General features: G+C 45.8%; 1 protein-coding gene across 1 annotated transcript in view; it reads left to right on the top strand.

Moving 5' to 3' along the window:
* The window catches only part of LOC126237208 (allergen Cr-PI-like), a 149,769-nt gene that overhangs the window by 101,860 nt on the left and 31,962 nt on the right, over positions 1–15,947 (top strand). Inside the window, exon 9 of the mRNA XM_049947087.1 lies at positions 12,657–12,957. Coding sequence (XP_049803044.1) covers positions 12,657–12,957 — 301 coding nt within the window. The remainder of the gene's footprint in view (positions 1–12,656; positions 12,958–15,947) is intronic.

The raw sequence follows: 15,947 nt of genomic DNA on the forward strand, positions 1-15,947 counted from the left end.
AAACCTAACTAACCTAAGGACAGTACACAACACCCAGCCATCACGAGGCAGAGAAAATCCTTGACCCCGCCGGGAATCGAACCCGGGAACCCGGGCGTGGGAAGCGAGAACGCTACCGCACGACCACGAGATGCGGGCTTAAACCGTAATGCTTCCCCTCTAAAATTGACTCTTGGTTGGTAATTTGAGAGCCTATTGTCTAGGTGAAAAGTAGATACCTCACTTTTGTGAGGGTTCGGTTTCAAACTCCATTTCTTAAAGTATTCATCCAGGAGACAAGGTCTTGGTTGAGGACATTCTCTGCTTCTGCAGAATTAGTGCGTTCAACATTGAGGTTGATATCATCCGCATATATGAATTTGCGGGAGAGTGCGTTAGGCAGATCATGAGAATATAAATTTAAAAGTGCTGGAGAGAGGAGCGAACCTTGTGGTAGACCATTACTCAATTTCGGGAATCGGCTTCTGCTGTTTTCTGAGTAAACTTGAATTAGTCTGTTACTTGGCATATTTTAGATTAAAGTTGATACCTCCACACATGGGACCACCTTGATCAGTTTTAATAAAAGACCTTCCTTCCAAGTGGTGTCGTAAGCTGCCGTGAGGTCAAGGAAGACAGAGACGCTCTTCAACTTCTTCTCAAAACCAGCTCCCACAAAAGCGGTCAGTGAAAGGACTTGATCACTGCAAACACGACCGGGGCGGAATCCCGCTTGTTCAACTGGAATTAACTCTTCGATTGCTGGTGCTGTTCTATTCAATATCAGCCTTTCCAAAAGCTTGTACGTGACAGAAAGCAAGTCTATTGGTCGATAACTTTGAGGTAAGTTTGGATCTTTTCCTGGCTTCAAGATAGCAATGATTTTGATCTTCTTGAATATTGCGGGTAACTTCCCTGATTCCAAAATGCTAAAAAAAAAAAAAAAAAAAAAAAAAAAAAAGCCAACCATTGTTTTGTAGCAGGGCCACATTTCTTTAGTAGTTCCGGATAAATCCGGTCTAATCCTGCTGCTTTTCCATTCTGAAGGGAGTGTAAACCTTGTTCCACTTCTTATATGGAGAAAGGTCGTGAATATACGTCGTGAGGTTGAGTTATCTACTTGGCTTGCCTGAGTTTGTCCAGTCACATTAATTAACATGCATAATCACCATTTACAGAACGAGATGTACATGAAGTGAGCCAATAATGTTCCGGAATGTGGAGCCATGCCGTCTGCAGTGCGCTAGGTTTCTCCGTTGAGGATCCATGACGTGAAAGGCCTGACTGAGGTGGTTCCTAGATTCTAGATTGGGTATTAACATGGGAAGGTTGCGGCCAAGGGAGTACGGTAAACTCATGGTGGTGGCCTTCAAACCACGCACGTACACTGCGAGCTGTGTAAAGCGTCGCATTGTTCTGCTACTAGGTGCCACCATTCCGAGGAGAAATACACTGCGCGTGGGCGCGGACATGGTCCTCAAGGATAGATGCATAATTGTGTGTTGATCTGTCGTGTCTTCCAAAATGGCTCGATCACCTAGGAAACGCCACGAAAACATTCCCCACACCAAAACGCTCCTTCCTGGTTGCAGGGTGCCTGCTTTCAGACGTTTCAATCCGTACATGCCAACGGCTCTCTGTTTGATGGAACCTGAAACGTGTTTCATCTGATAAGGTCACCGTTCACCATTCATTGGACGTCTAGTGGCGGTATTGGCGTGCAAATTCCAGCGTCCGTCGTCAATGAATGGCAGTCAGTATGGGTGGATGAATCAAGCGCCTGCTGCGGAGGTCCATGTAAATCAATGTTCGCAGAACGGTCATTGAGGAGACAGTGTTGGCTCATTTGGGTGGTCAGTTGCTCGCCCGCATCTCGTGGTCGTGCGGTAGCGTTCACGCTTCCCACGCCCGGGTTCCCGGGTTCGATTCCCGGAGGGGTCAGGGATTTTCTCTGCCTCGTGATGGCTGGGTGTTGTGTGATGACCTTAGGTTAGTTAGGTTTAAGTAGTTCTAAGTTCTAGGGGACTGATGACCTTAGATGTTAAGTCCCATAGTGCTCAGAGCCATTTGAGCCATTTGGTCAGTTGCTCAACAGTCGCACGTCTACTCGCCCATACTCATCTCCGAAGTCGCTGTTCAACCCTGACGTCTACGAACGTGGTGGACCACAGTTGCCTCAGCGCCATTTTGTCTTGCACGGTATACTTTAACCGTGGCGACACGCGAACAATTTACAAACTTAGCCGTTTCGGAAATGCTTCCACTCTTGGCCCGAAAGCCAATAATCATATCCTTTTGAACTCAGATAAATTACTGCGTTTCCGCATTACGACAACGACTCCACATTTTTCGTGTCCACCGACACGCTTTAAATATCGTTCACTGCTAGAGCTGCCGCCTGCTGTCTGTGAGCCGGCCGTTGTGGCCGAGCGGTTCTTTTCGCTTCAGTCCGGAACCGCGCTGCTGCTACGGTCGCAGGTTCGAATCCTACCTCGGGCACGGATGTGTGTGATGTCCTTAGGTCAGTTAGGTTAAAGTAGTTCTAAGTCTAGGGGACTGATGACCTCAGATGTTAAGTCCCATAGTGCTCAGAGCCATCTGAACCATTTTTTTGCTGTCTGTGAGCAGTTATTGCACGTCGACGTCGATTACAGAAGGCGGTCACATTAATGTGACTGGATAGTGTAGTTTTTTCAACTATTCAGTACATTAATCACGGTAAACACACAGGAACAGAATGGTATCCCTGAACACAAATAACACTGATGGCCAACAGAATTACACCACCATGAATGCCACATGCAAACAAAACATCATATTGGTTTGAAATGTGCTGTATAACTGGATGCAATTAAAATTTCCTGGCAGATTAAAACTGTGTGCCGGACCGAGACTCGAACTCGGGACCTTTGCCTTTCGCGGGCAAGAGCCCTACCATCTGAGCTACCCAAGCACGACTCACGCCCCGTCCTCACAGCTTCACTTCTGCCAGTACCTCGCCTCCTACCTTCCAAACTTCACAGAAGCTCTCCTGCGAACCTTGTAGAACTAGCACTCCTGAAAGAAAGGATATTGCGGAGACATGGCTTAGCCACAGCCAGGGGAATGTTTCCAGAATGAAATTTTCACTCTGCAGCGGAGTGTGCGCTGATATGAAACTTCCTGGCAGATTAAAACTGTATGCCGGACCGAGACTCCAACTCGGTTCTGCAAGGTTCGCAGGAGAGCTTCTGTAAAGTTTGGAAGGTAGGAGGCGAGGTACTAGCAGAAGTGAAGCTCTGAGGACGGGGCGTGAGTCGTGCTTGGGTAGCTCAGATGGTAGAGCACTTGCCCGCGAATGGCAAAGGTCCCGAGTTCGAGTCTCGGTCCGGCACTCAGTTTTAACCTGCCAGGAAGTTTCAATGAAAATTTGTGCTAGACAGGGACTCGAACCCTGATTTCCCGCTTTATGCAAGTGGTTGCGTCGGCTATACGTGCACGACCCACAACTAGACACACACATCCATATCTTGTTGTCCATGTGTCGTACCTGATTCATACAACCTGTTGTTGTTGTGGTCTTCAGTCCTGAGACTGGTTTGATGCAGCTCTCTGTGCTACTCTATCCTGTGCAAGCTTCTTCATCTCCCAGTACCTACTGCAGCCTACATCCTTCTGAATCTGCTAAACTCCTGATAACGACGTCCTCTTGAGTAGTCCCCGCCCGGAGATCCGAATGGGGGACTATTCATCGTCATTTAATCATACAGTAAAGCTGCATATCCTCGGGAAAAATTACGGCTGTAGTTTCCCCTTGCTTTCAGCCGTTCGCAGTACCAGCACAGCAAGGCCGTTTTGGTTAATGTTACAAGGCCAGATCAGTCAATCATCCAGACTGTTGCCCCTGCAACTACTGAAAAGGCTGCTGCCCCTCTTCAGGAACCACATGTTTGTCTGGCCTGTCAACAGATACCCCTCCGTTGTGGTTGCACCTACGGTACGGCCATCTGTATCGCTGAGGCACGCAAGCCTCCCCACCAACGGCAAGGTCCATGGTTCATGGTTCAACCTATCAGTGTTATTCCCTGAGAGGGAAGACATTTTATTTGTAAGTCGCAGGCCTGGTAACGGCCAATACATATAAAATTACTGTCCTGTGAAGAAGTACGATGCATGCATGAATGTCCGAAGGTGCATTGCATCGTACTTATTAACAGTAGACGCGCTGAAATTTCGTATTGAGATTGTGGTTTCTTCGATGATGCTGTTGTTGGGTAGTGTTCCACGACTGCCATACGAATGCGGAATCGGCCCCTTCAGAACAGCCATACTCAATACCACGCAGGATCTCAACAGTCCCACTTGCCTAGCGTCCGAGACGATAGCAGATGGCCGTGCCCTGTCTTCGAGTTCTCCGTAACGTTATCAAAATTCAAATGGCTCTAAGCACTGTGGGACTTAACATCTGAGGTGATCAGTCCCCTAGACTTAGAACTACTTAAACCTAACTAACCTCAGGACATCACACACATCCATGCCCGAGACAGGATTCGTACCTGCGACCGTAGCAGCAGCACGGTTCCGGACTGAAGAGCCTAGAACCCCTCGGCCACAGCTGCCGGCGAAACGTTATCGTTCAACAATATAACGCAGGGCCGCACGTTGACCGTCTAATGAGCACAGATGTGGATCGACAGAAGACCAAAGAAAGTGAGAATAATTGGAAATGACGTTAGCAGTGACCGTAACATGAAATTTGCGAATCACGTAGTCCACGGAGCCAATGAATACTGCCGCCTTGGACGCAAAATAACGCATAAAGGGCGATGCAAGGAGGACATAAGAAGCAGACTACCACCGGCAAAGCGAAAAGTTTTGAAATGTGCTGTTGGGTGGTCGTGCGGTAGCGTTCTCGCTTCCCGCGCACGGGTTTCCGGGTTCGATCCCCGGCGGGGTCAGGGATATTCTCTGCCTCGTGATGACTGGGTGTTGTGTGATGTCCTTAGCTTAGTTAGGTTTAAGTAGCTCTAAGTTCTAGGGGACTGATAGCCATAGATGTTAAGTCCCATAGTGCTCAGAGCCATTTGAACCATTTTTGTGGTGTTACAGAAAGATGCTGAAAACGGAGTGGATTGCTGTGAGATGAGGAACTTCTTTGTAGAATCGACGATGGAAGGATTTGTGGTAAACACTGCAAAACAGAAATCACCAAAGCTAACCATAGAACATTCGCGTAAGCTGTTTCTCTTATTTTGCATATGTTATCGCACGTGTACAGTGAATATAATTGAAAAGGGAATAAGATAGGTATATAGCTTATCCCCAATATTATCCAAACTGCACATTGAACAAGCAGCAGAGAAAAGCAAGGAAAAATTTATAACCGGGTTTATGGAGCAGGAAGAAGAAATAAAAGCTTTGAGGTTTGACAGTGACGTTACAGTTCTGTCATAGTCGGCAAAAATCTACAAAGATAAGTTGAACGAAATGGATTAGTCTGATGAAAAGAGATTATAAGATGAACATGAAGAAAAGTAAAACCAGGTTAATGGAATATGGCAGATCAAAGCAGGCGGTGCTCAGGGACTTAGATTACTAAATAAGGCTCTGAAAGTAGTAGAAGAGTTTAGCTATTTGAACAAAAACGTATGATAATGCCCGAAGTGCTGAGGTTGCAACACGCAGACTAGCAACAGCAAGAAAAGAGTTTCTGAAAAAGAGAAATGTGTTAGAATCAAATATAAATATTAGGAGCTCTTCCCTGATAGAATTTGTATAGAGTGTAGCCTTGTGTGGAAGTGAAATATGAGCGATCAAAAGCTTTTGAAATGTAGCGCTATAGAAAATACCGAAGATTAACTGTGTATATTGGATAACGGATTAAGAGGCACTGAATTTAAATGGGGAGAAAAGAAATGTATGAGATAACTTGACTAAATGAAGGGATCGGTTGACAGGACACATTCTTAGGTGTAAAGGAACTGTTAATTTGGCAATAGAAGGAAGTCTACGGCGATAAAAATCTTAGAAGGAGACTAAGAGATGAGTACAGAAAGATAATCCGGAAGTATGTAATTTGCAGTAGTTATTCGGAGATATAGAGGCTCGCTCAGGATACAGTAGCGTGGAAAGCTGCGTCAAACCAGTCTCCGGACTGAAGACCACAACAACAGCTGATATCGTATATTTATCCCATAAAGTGTGCCTTTAGAGAAAAATAAATTATTGGACAGGTCACATGAAATTTTGTGTGCTGAAGACATTAAGGAAGTACCAAAAGAAATGTTACACCCGATAGCCAAGTTGTGATCATTCTGCACAACCTTCAGAATCACGTGACGGTGGTAATTTTCACCTTTCTGCAGACATCTTGTATTGATACGACAAAATAAAAATAAATATCAAATGCAAATGCAATGGCCATACTAATGAGATAAAAGATACATTTAAAAAAAAAAAAAATAAAAGTCTTGCTCTTGGTGCGAAGGAAAAATAACGATCTAACTTAAAGTACTTGCCAAGGACTTCTACACCTGTTACACCAGCTGCAGGCGCAAGGCAAGAAAATAAGAAAACCTGGAACTTAATACATGCATGGCAAGTGTAAAAAGGACAGAAGAAAAACTGTACGCTTTCTGTGCAGTAAAAATGTGTACTAGAAACGAAGTGCAAAACATTTAAATGATTATATAACTAACGAATGGTTAATGTGTGCCACTTGTATTAGATTGTTTGCAGATGATCCTGTCTTTTACCGTCTAGTTGAGTGTACAGAAATCAAAACCAATTGTAAAATAATTTAAACATCCGCGTGGTGCGAAAAGCGGTTAATTTTCTCTGAAAAAGGAAAAGTATGAGGTTATCCACATGAGTACTATAAGAAATCTGTTAAATTTCGTCAACACGATAAATCACATGAATCTAAAGGTTGTCAATACACCAAGGAATTACAGTTACGGAAGAGTTAATTCGAACGATCACATAGATAATGCTATCGGGAAGGTAAATCAAAGACAGCGTTTAATAGGCAGAACACATAGAAGATGCAACAGGTCTACGAAAGAGACTGCCTACACTATGCTTGTCCGTCCTCTGATAGAGTAGGCCTATTGCCATGTGGTATGTGATACTTACCAGAAGGACTGGCGGAGAACATCGAAAAACTCCAAAGAAGGGTAAGCTCGTTTTGTATTATCGCGAAATAAATGAGAGAGTGTCATGGATTGATGTATAAGTTGGGATGGTAATCATTAAAACAAAGTTGTTTTCGGTTGCGGCGAGATCTTTTCACGAAATTTTAATCAGACACTTTCTTTTCTGAATGCGAAAATATTTTAATGTCCCCAACCTACATGGGAAGAAATGATCATCGTAACAAAATAACTGAAATAAGGCGTCGTAGGAAAAATGTAATGGTCCATTTTCCCCACGCACTGTCAGACCGTGGGGGCGGTAGAGAAATTGCCTGAACGTGGTTCGAAGCACCATCTGCCAGCCACTTAACAGTCAATTTCTGAGTAGTCATGTAGATGGAGGGAGAGAAAAAATTATCTACAGTTTTCGTTGTTATTAATATCTAATAATTTTCAAACCGTTTTTTGCTAAAAATGTTTTATGAATTAATGAGATTCATAGTGAATGAAGACTCTTCGCTCCGCTTTAGCTATTTTGTAGTCACTTATTGGGAACACTATCAATTTCTCACAGTTACAAATTCTATTAGGGAAACTACGATGTCCCACAGTTGCAAATCGAAAATATTGGTCCATTATAGGCTGCTGCAAGAGTTAAATTAGCACTAAGCACCAATAGGTCTGTGTCACACTGGTCACATGAAGTGATAAGAAAATTATGCAAAGGTGAAAAGGATACTGTTTGTTAAGCCAGTGCTACAATGTATCAGTATTTACAAAAGGTGGTGGTTCGGCAAGTACATTATTTTCAACATATTCGCCATCCTTTTGAATGTATTTGGTCAATCGGTCCGCAAGCTTGTGTATTTCTGCCAAGAAGAAGTTTTTCACTTTTGCCCTACTTTCTGCACCTCCACATATGAGGAAAATCGACGACCTCGGAAAGCAGTCTTGAGCGGCGCAAACAATGAAAGTTGTAGGTCACAAGACGGTGACCTATAGGATGGGTTTTTCCAAAACCAACTTTCTTAGTGGTTTCAACATCGTGGTGAGTTGTGTGCGGGCGTGCGTTGTCATGCAACAGCAACACTTTCTTTGACAACAGAGCTCGTCGTCTGCTGCGAATTGTTAGCCTTAGCTTGTTTTCCAACAGTTCTCTATAAGACTATTCGTTTATGGTTGTTCCCTTTGCAGTGTACTATTCGAATTCAGGTCCATTTGCGTCCGAGAAAATTGTTAGCACAACCTCTCCCGCCGGTGTCAGACTCTTCGATTATTTATTACCTACTTCTTTGCCTTTGGTGATCTAGGGTGTTTCCACTCTGTACTCTGGCATTTTGATCCTGGTTGCCAGTGGAGAACCTATGTTTCATCACCGGTGACTATCCTGGTCAAAAATGAGTCGCCTTCCCTTTTGAAACAGTCTAGCAAGCGTCGCCAGATGTCAACTTGTTTCACGTTGAGTTTTTCAGTAAGCTATTGTGGTATCCACCGCTCAGAAACTTTATGGATGCCGCGTTCATCGTGGATAGCTTGATAGGAAGAACAATAACTGACGTCCTAAGAAGAAGCTAGCGTATCGATGTGTACTCACCTACCCGCTGAAACCATCTCTTGAGCTTGCTGAATCTCTTGGAGTGTGGTGAATATTGACGACGGTCTTGCTCGCTCTTCATGAGTCACACTTGTCCAGCCACTTTTAAATATCTCGATCCACAGATAAAAAATTTTAGGTGACACGGCACTGTCCCTCTATTATGCTGAATATCGACGAATAATTTCAGCCTCTTTGATTCCTTCCGACCAAAGAACTCTAATCACTGCCGCTGTTCCTCCTTGACGCAAGCTAGTATAGGAGCGGACATATTTACACTGTCATTGATAGAACGCAACTGAATTGGCCGTGGTGGAATGGAGTGTACATGACTATAGTGGTACCAGTGCAGCTACTCAGAGATATTCATTGTGAGCTGTGATTATTGTACGGCAACGGAACTTGGTAGATATTTAAAAGGCGTTAGTGCGGAACCGATTTAAGCTGAAAAACTATTAGTTCTAGTTGTGGCCACCAGTTGCAAATCTGGCGCTGTGAATGCAACCAAAGATGTATAGAAATGTTTCCATATGTAATGGATTATGAACGGAACGTCGTCAAAAAAATTCAAATACGTGAGAAAGGCATAATTTTGTTACTAAGCGCAACTTACACTGTTCCTTCAGTACGAGCACTGAAGACATCGATGAAATGCTGAATCTGCAAAACGACGTGATCAACAGTTCCTCGCTGCAGTTCCAGTGGAATGTTAGCAACGTGCTCATATATAGTGGCCTTCACATCAAGTAGAGACTGAACGTGTCCCTGGTAAACGCATTCCTTTAGAGATCTCCAGAGCCAAAAGTAACGCGGATTCAGTACAGGTGATCTTGCAGGCCAGGTATCGGGAAAACTTCTCGAGATAACACGTTCCTCTAAGGTTGCATTAAGCGTATGTTTCACTGTGCGAGCGACATGAGCTGTTGCCACATCTTGCTTGAAAACAGTGGTTTCCACACAGCTGAGCTCTTCCAAATCAGGAATCATATGCTATGTAAGGATGCCTCGATAGCGTGCAGACGTTACAGTGCACCTGACAGCCCCTCTGGGCGTACTCTCTTCAAAGAAGAACGGACCGAGAATAAAACTGCTTGTGAATCTATACCACACAGTCACATGCGGTAGTGCAATGCTTCTTCGTGCAGAACTTGTTTTCTAACATTACCCCAAATTCGGCAGTTCTGTGTATTCACTGCATCCTGAAATGGAAAATGTGCCTCATCAGTTCATAGAACATTTCCCGGCTACATACATCAACTTCGATCCGTGCCAGAAATCGAAGAGCAAATTCAGAACGTTGCTGCAGACCATGAGGTTTCAGTTGCTCCACCACCTGCATCTTGCGCAGGTACCAGTGTACAGACCGCAAAACTTTCAATACTGTTGACCATGAGATGGGCAATTGTCGTGACACTGCACGAGCATTAGCCCTACCCTGGTCACGTGTTATTCAAAAAATAGTTCAAATGGCTCTGAGCACTATGGGACTTAACTTCCGAGGTCATCAGTCCCCTAGAACTTAGAACTAATTAAACCTAACTTACCTAAGGACATCACACACATCCATGCCCGAGGCAGGATTCGAACCTGCGACCGTAGCAGTCGCGCGGTTCCGGACTGAAGCGCCTAGAGCCGCTCGGTCACCGCGGCCGGCTCACGTGTTGTATGGTCAGTCATAGCAACAACAAACTCGTCAGTAACTTCCAATGGATAGGACGCCTTCCTGTCCCAGGTGTGAAACACACGTGTTTTCGAATTTCATTATCATATTCTTTAAAGCAGTTAATGACATCGGGGCTCTCCTCAGACCTTTCAGTCAGCGCTACTCTCTGAATGCAGTGCTGTAATTGCTGCAACCCACAGAAAATACACTCCTGGAAATGGAAAAAAGAACACATTGACACCGGTGTGTCAGACCCACCATACTTGCTCCGGACACTGCGAGAGGGCTGTACAAGCAATGATCACACGCTCGGCACAGCGGACACACCAGGAACCGCGGTGTTGGCCGTCGAATGGCGCTAGCTGCGCAGCATTTGTGCACCGCCGCCGTCAGTGTCAGCCAGTTTGCCGTGGCATACGGAGCTCCATCGCAGTCTTTAACACTGGTAGCATGCCGCGACAGCGTGGACGTGAACCGTATGTGCAGTTGACGGACTTTGAGCGAGGGCGTATAGTGGGCATGCGGGAGGCCGGGTGGACGTACCGCCGAATTGCTCAACACGTGGGGCGTGAGGTCTCCACAGTACATCGATGTTGTCGCCAGTGGTCGGCGGAAGGTGCACGTGCCCGTCGACCTGGGACCGGACCGCAGCGACGCACGGATGCACGCCAAGACCGTAGGATCCTACGCAGTGCCGTAGGGGACCGCACCGCCACTTCCCAGCAAATTAGGGACACTGTTGCTCCTGGGGTATCGGCGAGGACCATTCGCAACCGTCTCCATGAAGCTGGGCTACGGTCCCACACACCGTTAGGCCGTCTTCCGCTCACGCCCCAACATCGTGCAGCCCGCCTCCAGTGGTGTCGCGACAGGCGTGAATGGAGGGACGAATGGAGACGTGTCGTCTTCAGCGATGAGAGTCGCTTCTGCCTTGGTGCCAATGATGGTCGTATGCGTGTTTGGCGCCGTGCAGGTGAGCGCCACAATCAGGACTGCATACGACCGAGGCACACAGGGCCAACACCCGGCATCATGGTGTGGGGAGCGATCTCCTACACTGGCCGTACACCACTGGTGATCGTCGAGGGGACACTGAATAGTGCACGGTACATCCAAACCGTCATCGAACCCATCGTTCTACCATTCCTAGACCGGCAAGGGAACTTGCTGTTCCAACAGGACAATGCACGTCCGCATGTATCCCGTGCCACCCAACGTGCTCTAGAAGGTGTAAGTCAACTACCCTGGCCAGCAAGATCTCCGGATCTGTCCCCCACTGAGCATGTTTGGGACTGGATGAAGCGTCGTCTCACGCTGTCTGCACGTCCAGCGCGAACGCTGGTCCAACTGAGGCGCCAGGTGGAAATGGCATGGCAAGCCGTTCCACAGGACTACATCCAGCATCTCTACGATCGTCTCCATGGGAGAATAGCAGCCTGCATTGCTGCGAAAGGTGGACATACACTGTACTAGTGCCGACATTGTGCATGCTCTGTTGCCTGTGTCTATGTGCCTGTGGTTCTGTCAGTGTGATCATGTGATGTATCTGACCCCAGGAATGTGTCAATAAAGTTTCCCCTTCCTGGGACAATGAATTCACGGTGTTCTTATTTCAATTTCCAGGAGTGTATTTCACTAACAGTCTCTGTTCTCGATAGCCACACTGTTCACTCACGTTATGGCTTGTCAAATGACGGGGTTGCTGTCGTAGCGTCATAGAAACAGTATACAGCGCCAGATTTGCGCCTTGTGTCTAAAATTGGAACTAATTTTTTCCAGCGCAAATCGTGACCTCATTTACTTATTAGCATATCTAACAAGTTTCGCTTCCATACTATAATTACAGCCCACACTGGGCCTCCTTGAATAGTTACATTTTAGTTACAACCACCCGGTAGCAACTGTAAGCGTGCATGTGTAGAAAAATGGTTCAAATGCCTCTGAGCACTATGGGACTCAACTTCTGAGGTCATCAGTCCCCTAGAACTTAGAACTAATTAAACCTAACTTACCTAAGGACATCACACACATCCATGCCCGAGGCAGGATTCGAACCTGCGACCGTAGCGGTCGCGCGATTCCAGACTGTAGCGCCTAGAACCGCACGGCCACTCCGGCCGGCTCATGAGTAGAAGACAGGGTGAGAATTATAAAGGTGTATTATGACGAAGCTGTAGACAGGTTTTAATCCTCCTCTGTGAATGCGCATGCCTCTCACTCTGTCTTTGAGTAGTCATTGCAGTAGCCCTGAAAAGAAAGACGTCATAAAAATCCCTATCTCGTGTGTTCTTTTGTGGGTTCTCGCCAGCTGGAGTTCCCCGGCGTCAGAGTGGAGAGCGTGTTGGTGAAGCCGCTGTCGACGCACCTGGAGCAGTTCGAGTTTGAGCTGGATAACGCGCTGCCGGCGCTCAACTCGTCGCGGCCTCGGTTGCTGGCGCGCCAGCGTCGCCTGACGGCGCGCCCCTTCCAGTACCAGCTGGCCGTCGCCAGCCAGCACGACAGTGACGTCGACGCCCTGTTGCGTGTCTACCTGGGGCCCCGCCGCCGGCCCGGCCAGCTCGACCACGACAGGCACCGCTTCGTCCTGTTCGACGCCTTCCGGGCGTCGTGTAAGCACTGCCGCTTCATTGCTTATTCCTACACATGTCACTGAGTCACTGCTACGGCATCCGGGCGCACGCATTGCCTCGTGTAGCCTTACACTGAGATGACAAAAGTCATGGGATACCTCCTAATGTCTTGTCGGACCTATTTTCGCTCGGCGTAGTGCAGCAACGCCATGTATCATGGACTGCGAGCAATGCAGACGAGTCACTTAGTAAGAAAGTGATTCGTTCGTCATTGTGCATGAACAGTATGTTTTTAACATGTGTGTACCACACTGAGGTGACAAGTCATGTGATGCGTCCTCATACAGTGTCAGACCTGTTTTTGCCTGACGAAGTGCCGCAACTCGACATGACATGGACTCAACAATTCGTTGGAAGTCCCGAGCAAAAATATTAAGCCATGTTGCCTCTGTAACCGTCCACAATTGCAAAAGTGTTGCCGCTTCAGGAATCTGCGCACGAACTGACCCCTCGATTATATCACATAAATGTTCGTTGAGATTTATGGCGGGCGATCTGGGTGGGCAAATCTTTCCCTCGAATTGTCTTCAAACTAAGCGCGAACAATTGTGGCCCGGTGAAATGGCGCATCGTTGTTTGGGAACATGAATGACTGCAAATGGTCTCAAAGTAGTCGAGCGTAGCCATTTCCAATTAGTGATAGGTTCAGTTGGACCAGGGCATGTAAACACAGCCCACATCATCATAGAGCCATCACCCAGCTTGCACAGTGGCTTGTTGACAACCTGGGTCTGCGTCCACTCGAACCCTACCATCAGCTGAAACAGGGCTCATCTGACAAGGCTACGATTTTCCAGTCGTCTAGAGAGCAAAGAAGAGGTGCTGCAGGCGATGTCATGCCAATAGCAGAGGCATTCGCGTCGGTCGTCTGCTGCCATAGCCCATTAACTCCAAGCTTCACCACACTGTCCTAACGGATACGTACGTCGTGAGCCTCACATTGATTTCCGTGGTTATGTCACGCAGTGTTCCTTGTCCGTTGGCACTGGCAACTCTGCGCAAACGCCGTTCTTCTCGGTTGTTAAGTGAAGGTCCTCGGCCACTGTGTTGCCGTGGTGAGAGGTAATGCCTGAAATTTGGTATTCTCAGCACACTCTTGACATTGTGGATCTCGAAACGGAATGTAGCAGGCGTCTACCCCAATACCATTCCGCGTTCAAAGTCTATTAATTTCCGTCGTGCGGCCATAATCACATCGGAAACCTTATCACATGAATCACCTGAATGTAACTGGTAGATCTGCCAATGCACTGCCCTTTTACATCTTATGTACTCGACACTACCGCCATCTGTATATCGTCATATCACTATCTCATGACTTTTTGACACCTCGGTGTATATTATAGTAAGGGCCCACATCAGTAAACACTGGTGTCGTGATGTCTTTCGGAGACAGCACGAAAGGCTACGAGGAAACCACAGCCAATATCTCAGTTCATTCATTCAATTTTCCTTTACCTTTCTTTCTGGTTTTCTAATTTCATGTTATACGCTTACACATGAATATCGAAACAGGCTCAAAGCGATTAATACGTTTCTTGTGTTGGCCATCTTTCGTAGCAGCTATACATGGTGAGTCGGCTGCCCCTACCACTGTCGTTTTATGCAAATCACAATATTATATATGGCCTTCAGAAACCACGCGGGATTTTCACTTTCTTTCGCTGGCTACGCGCAAATTATTAGACCTACTGAAAAAAATGCACAGGACCTTTTTGTAGGAAATTTAATGTAGTTAAACTGCGTACTGGGATACGGTTTCACTAGAGGCCGTAGTTTTCGATTTATTCAAAAAAACGTGTAAAAGTGACCTCCATACGCAACCCCACCCCCCACCGGTCGTAATCTCTAATATGTTATTCATGGCACTCCCTCCTACCACTGCACGAAAATTTGTGACTGCACGAATCATTTCCCACATATGACCTTTTTTGGTCTTCATTGACGGCCTTATTAAGCCACCGACTTACTCGAGCACTTGTAATTTGTAAAATTGACGTCTGTGTAACTTTTACCTAACAATTTTTTGAACTTCAACAGCTAAAATAAACAATTACATCGTTGTATTCGCCAGTCCTTCAGCCTACGAAACTAGTGTGCTTGTAAGGATTAAGTTTGGATAGAACTGTAAACGTAATTAGTTTTTGCATAAAATTTACAAGTCTTTCTCTTTCATTACCCTCAATGGCACTTTTAAATTAGTAATGCTAACGAAATAGTCGATTCTGTGGCATAACAGCCCATTTAATAGGTATCAGGAAAGGCCGAATATCGGGAATAGTTCGTTTAATCGCAAATTTTTGTACAGAGGTAGGAGGGAATGCCACGAACAACATACTAGAAATCCTGATTGGCGGGTTATGAATGTGGAGGTGGAGGTGCATTTGAAGAACACTTTCGTACGTTTTTCTTGAATAATTCGAAAATCGTTGATTCCAGTGGAAACGTATCCCAGTACAAAATATAACTACATTAAATTTTCTAGGAAAAGGTCCTGTTAATTTTTTCTATAGGACTAATAGTTTGCCCATAGCATATGAAACTCTCACGCTTGGTTTTTGAACGACAGATATAACATTGCAGCTTGCATAAAACAACATCGGTAGAAGTAGCTGAATCACCCCAAATATAAATTGGAACAGTGAGCAAGAAAACGAGTGTTTGCATGCTGCACGCGAATTTATATTCATACACCGAGAACAGTTTTGCCTTTATAACTAGACATTCTCCGTGGTTGTCCTGAAATATATTACTTGAATTTGTATTTCAGATTTTGGTTTTTAGAGTAAAAATAGTTCACTTAACTATTTTATAGTAAACTGGGAAGGTACTTACAGTTAGACGTCTAATTATTACTTGAAGGTAATACAGTTTTATGCAGTTTTCCCTTTTGTGGAAAATTGGTTGAAAGTATTTGTGATTGTGTGTGTGTGTATGGCGTGTGTGTGTGTGTGTGTGTGTGTGTGTGT

This window comes from Schistocerca nitens, chromosome 2, assembly GCF_023898315.1.
Source record: "Schistocerca nitens isolate TAMUIC-IGC-003100 chromosome 2, iqSchNite1.1, whole genome shotgun sequence".
In the NCBI taxonomy this organism is placed as follows: Eukaryota; Metazoa; Arthropoda; class Insecta; order Orthoptera; family Acrididae; genus Schistocerca; species Schistocerca nitens.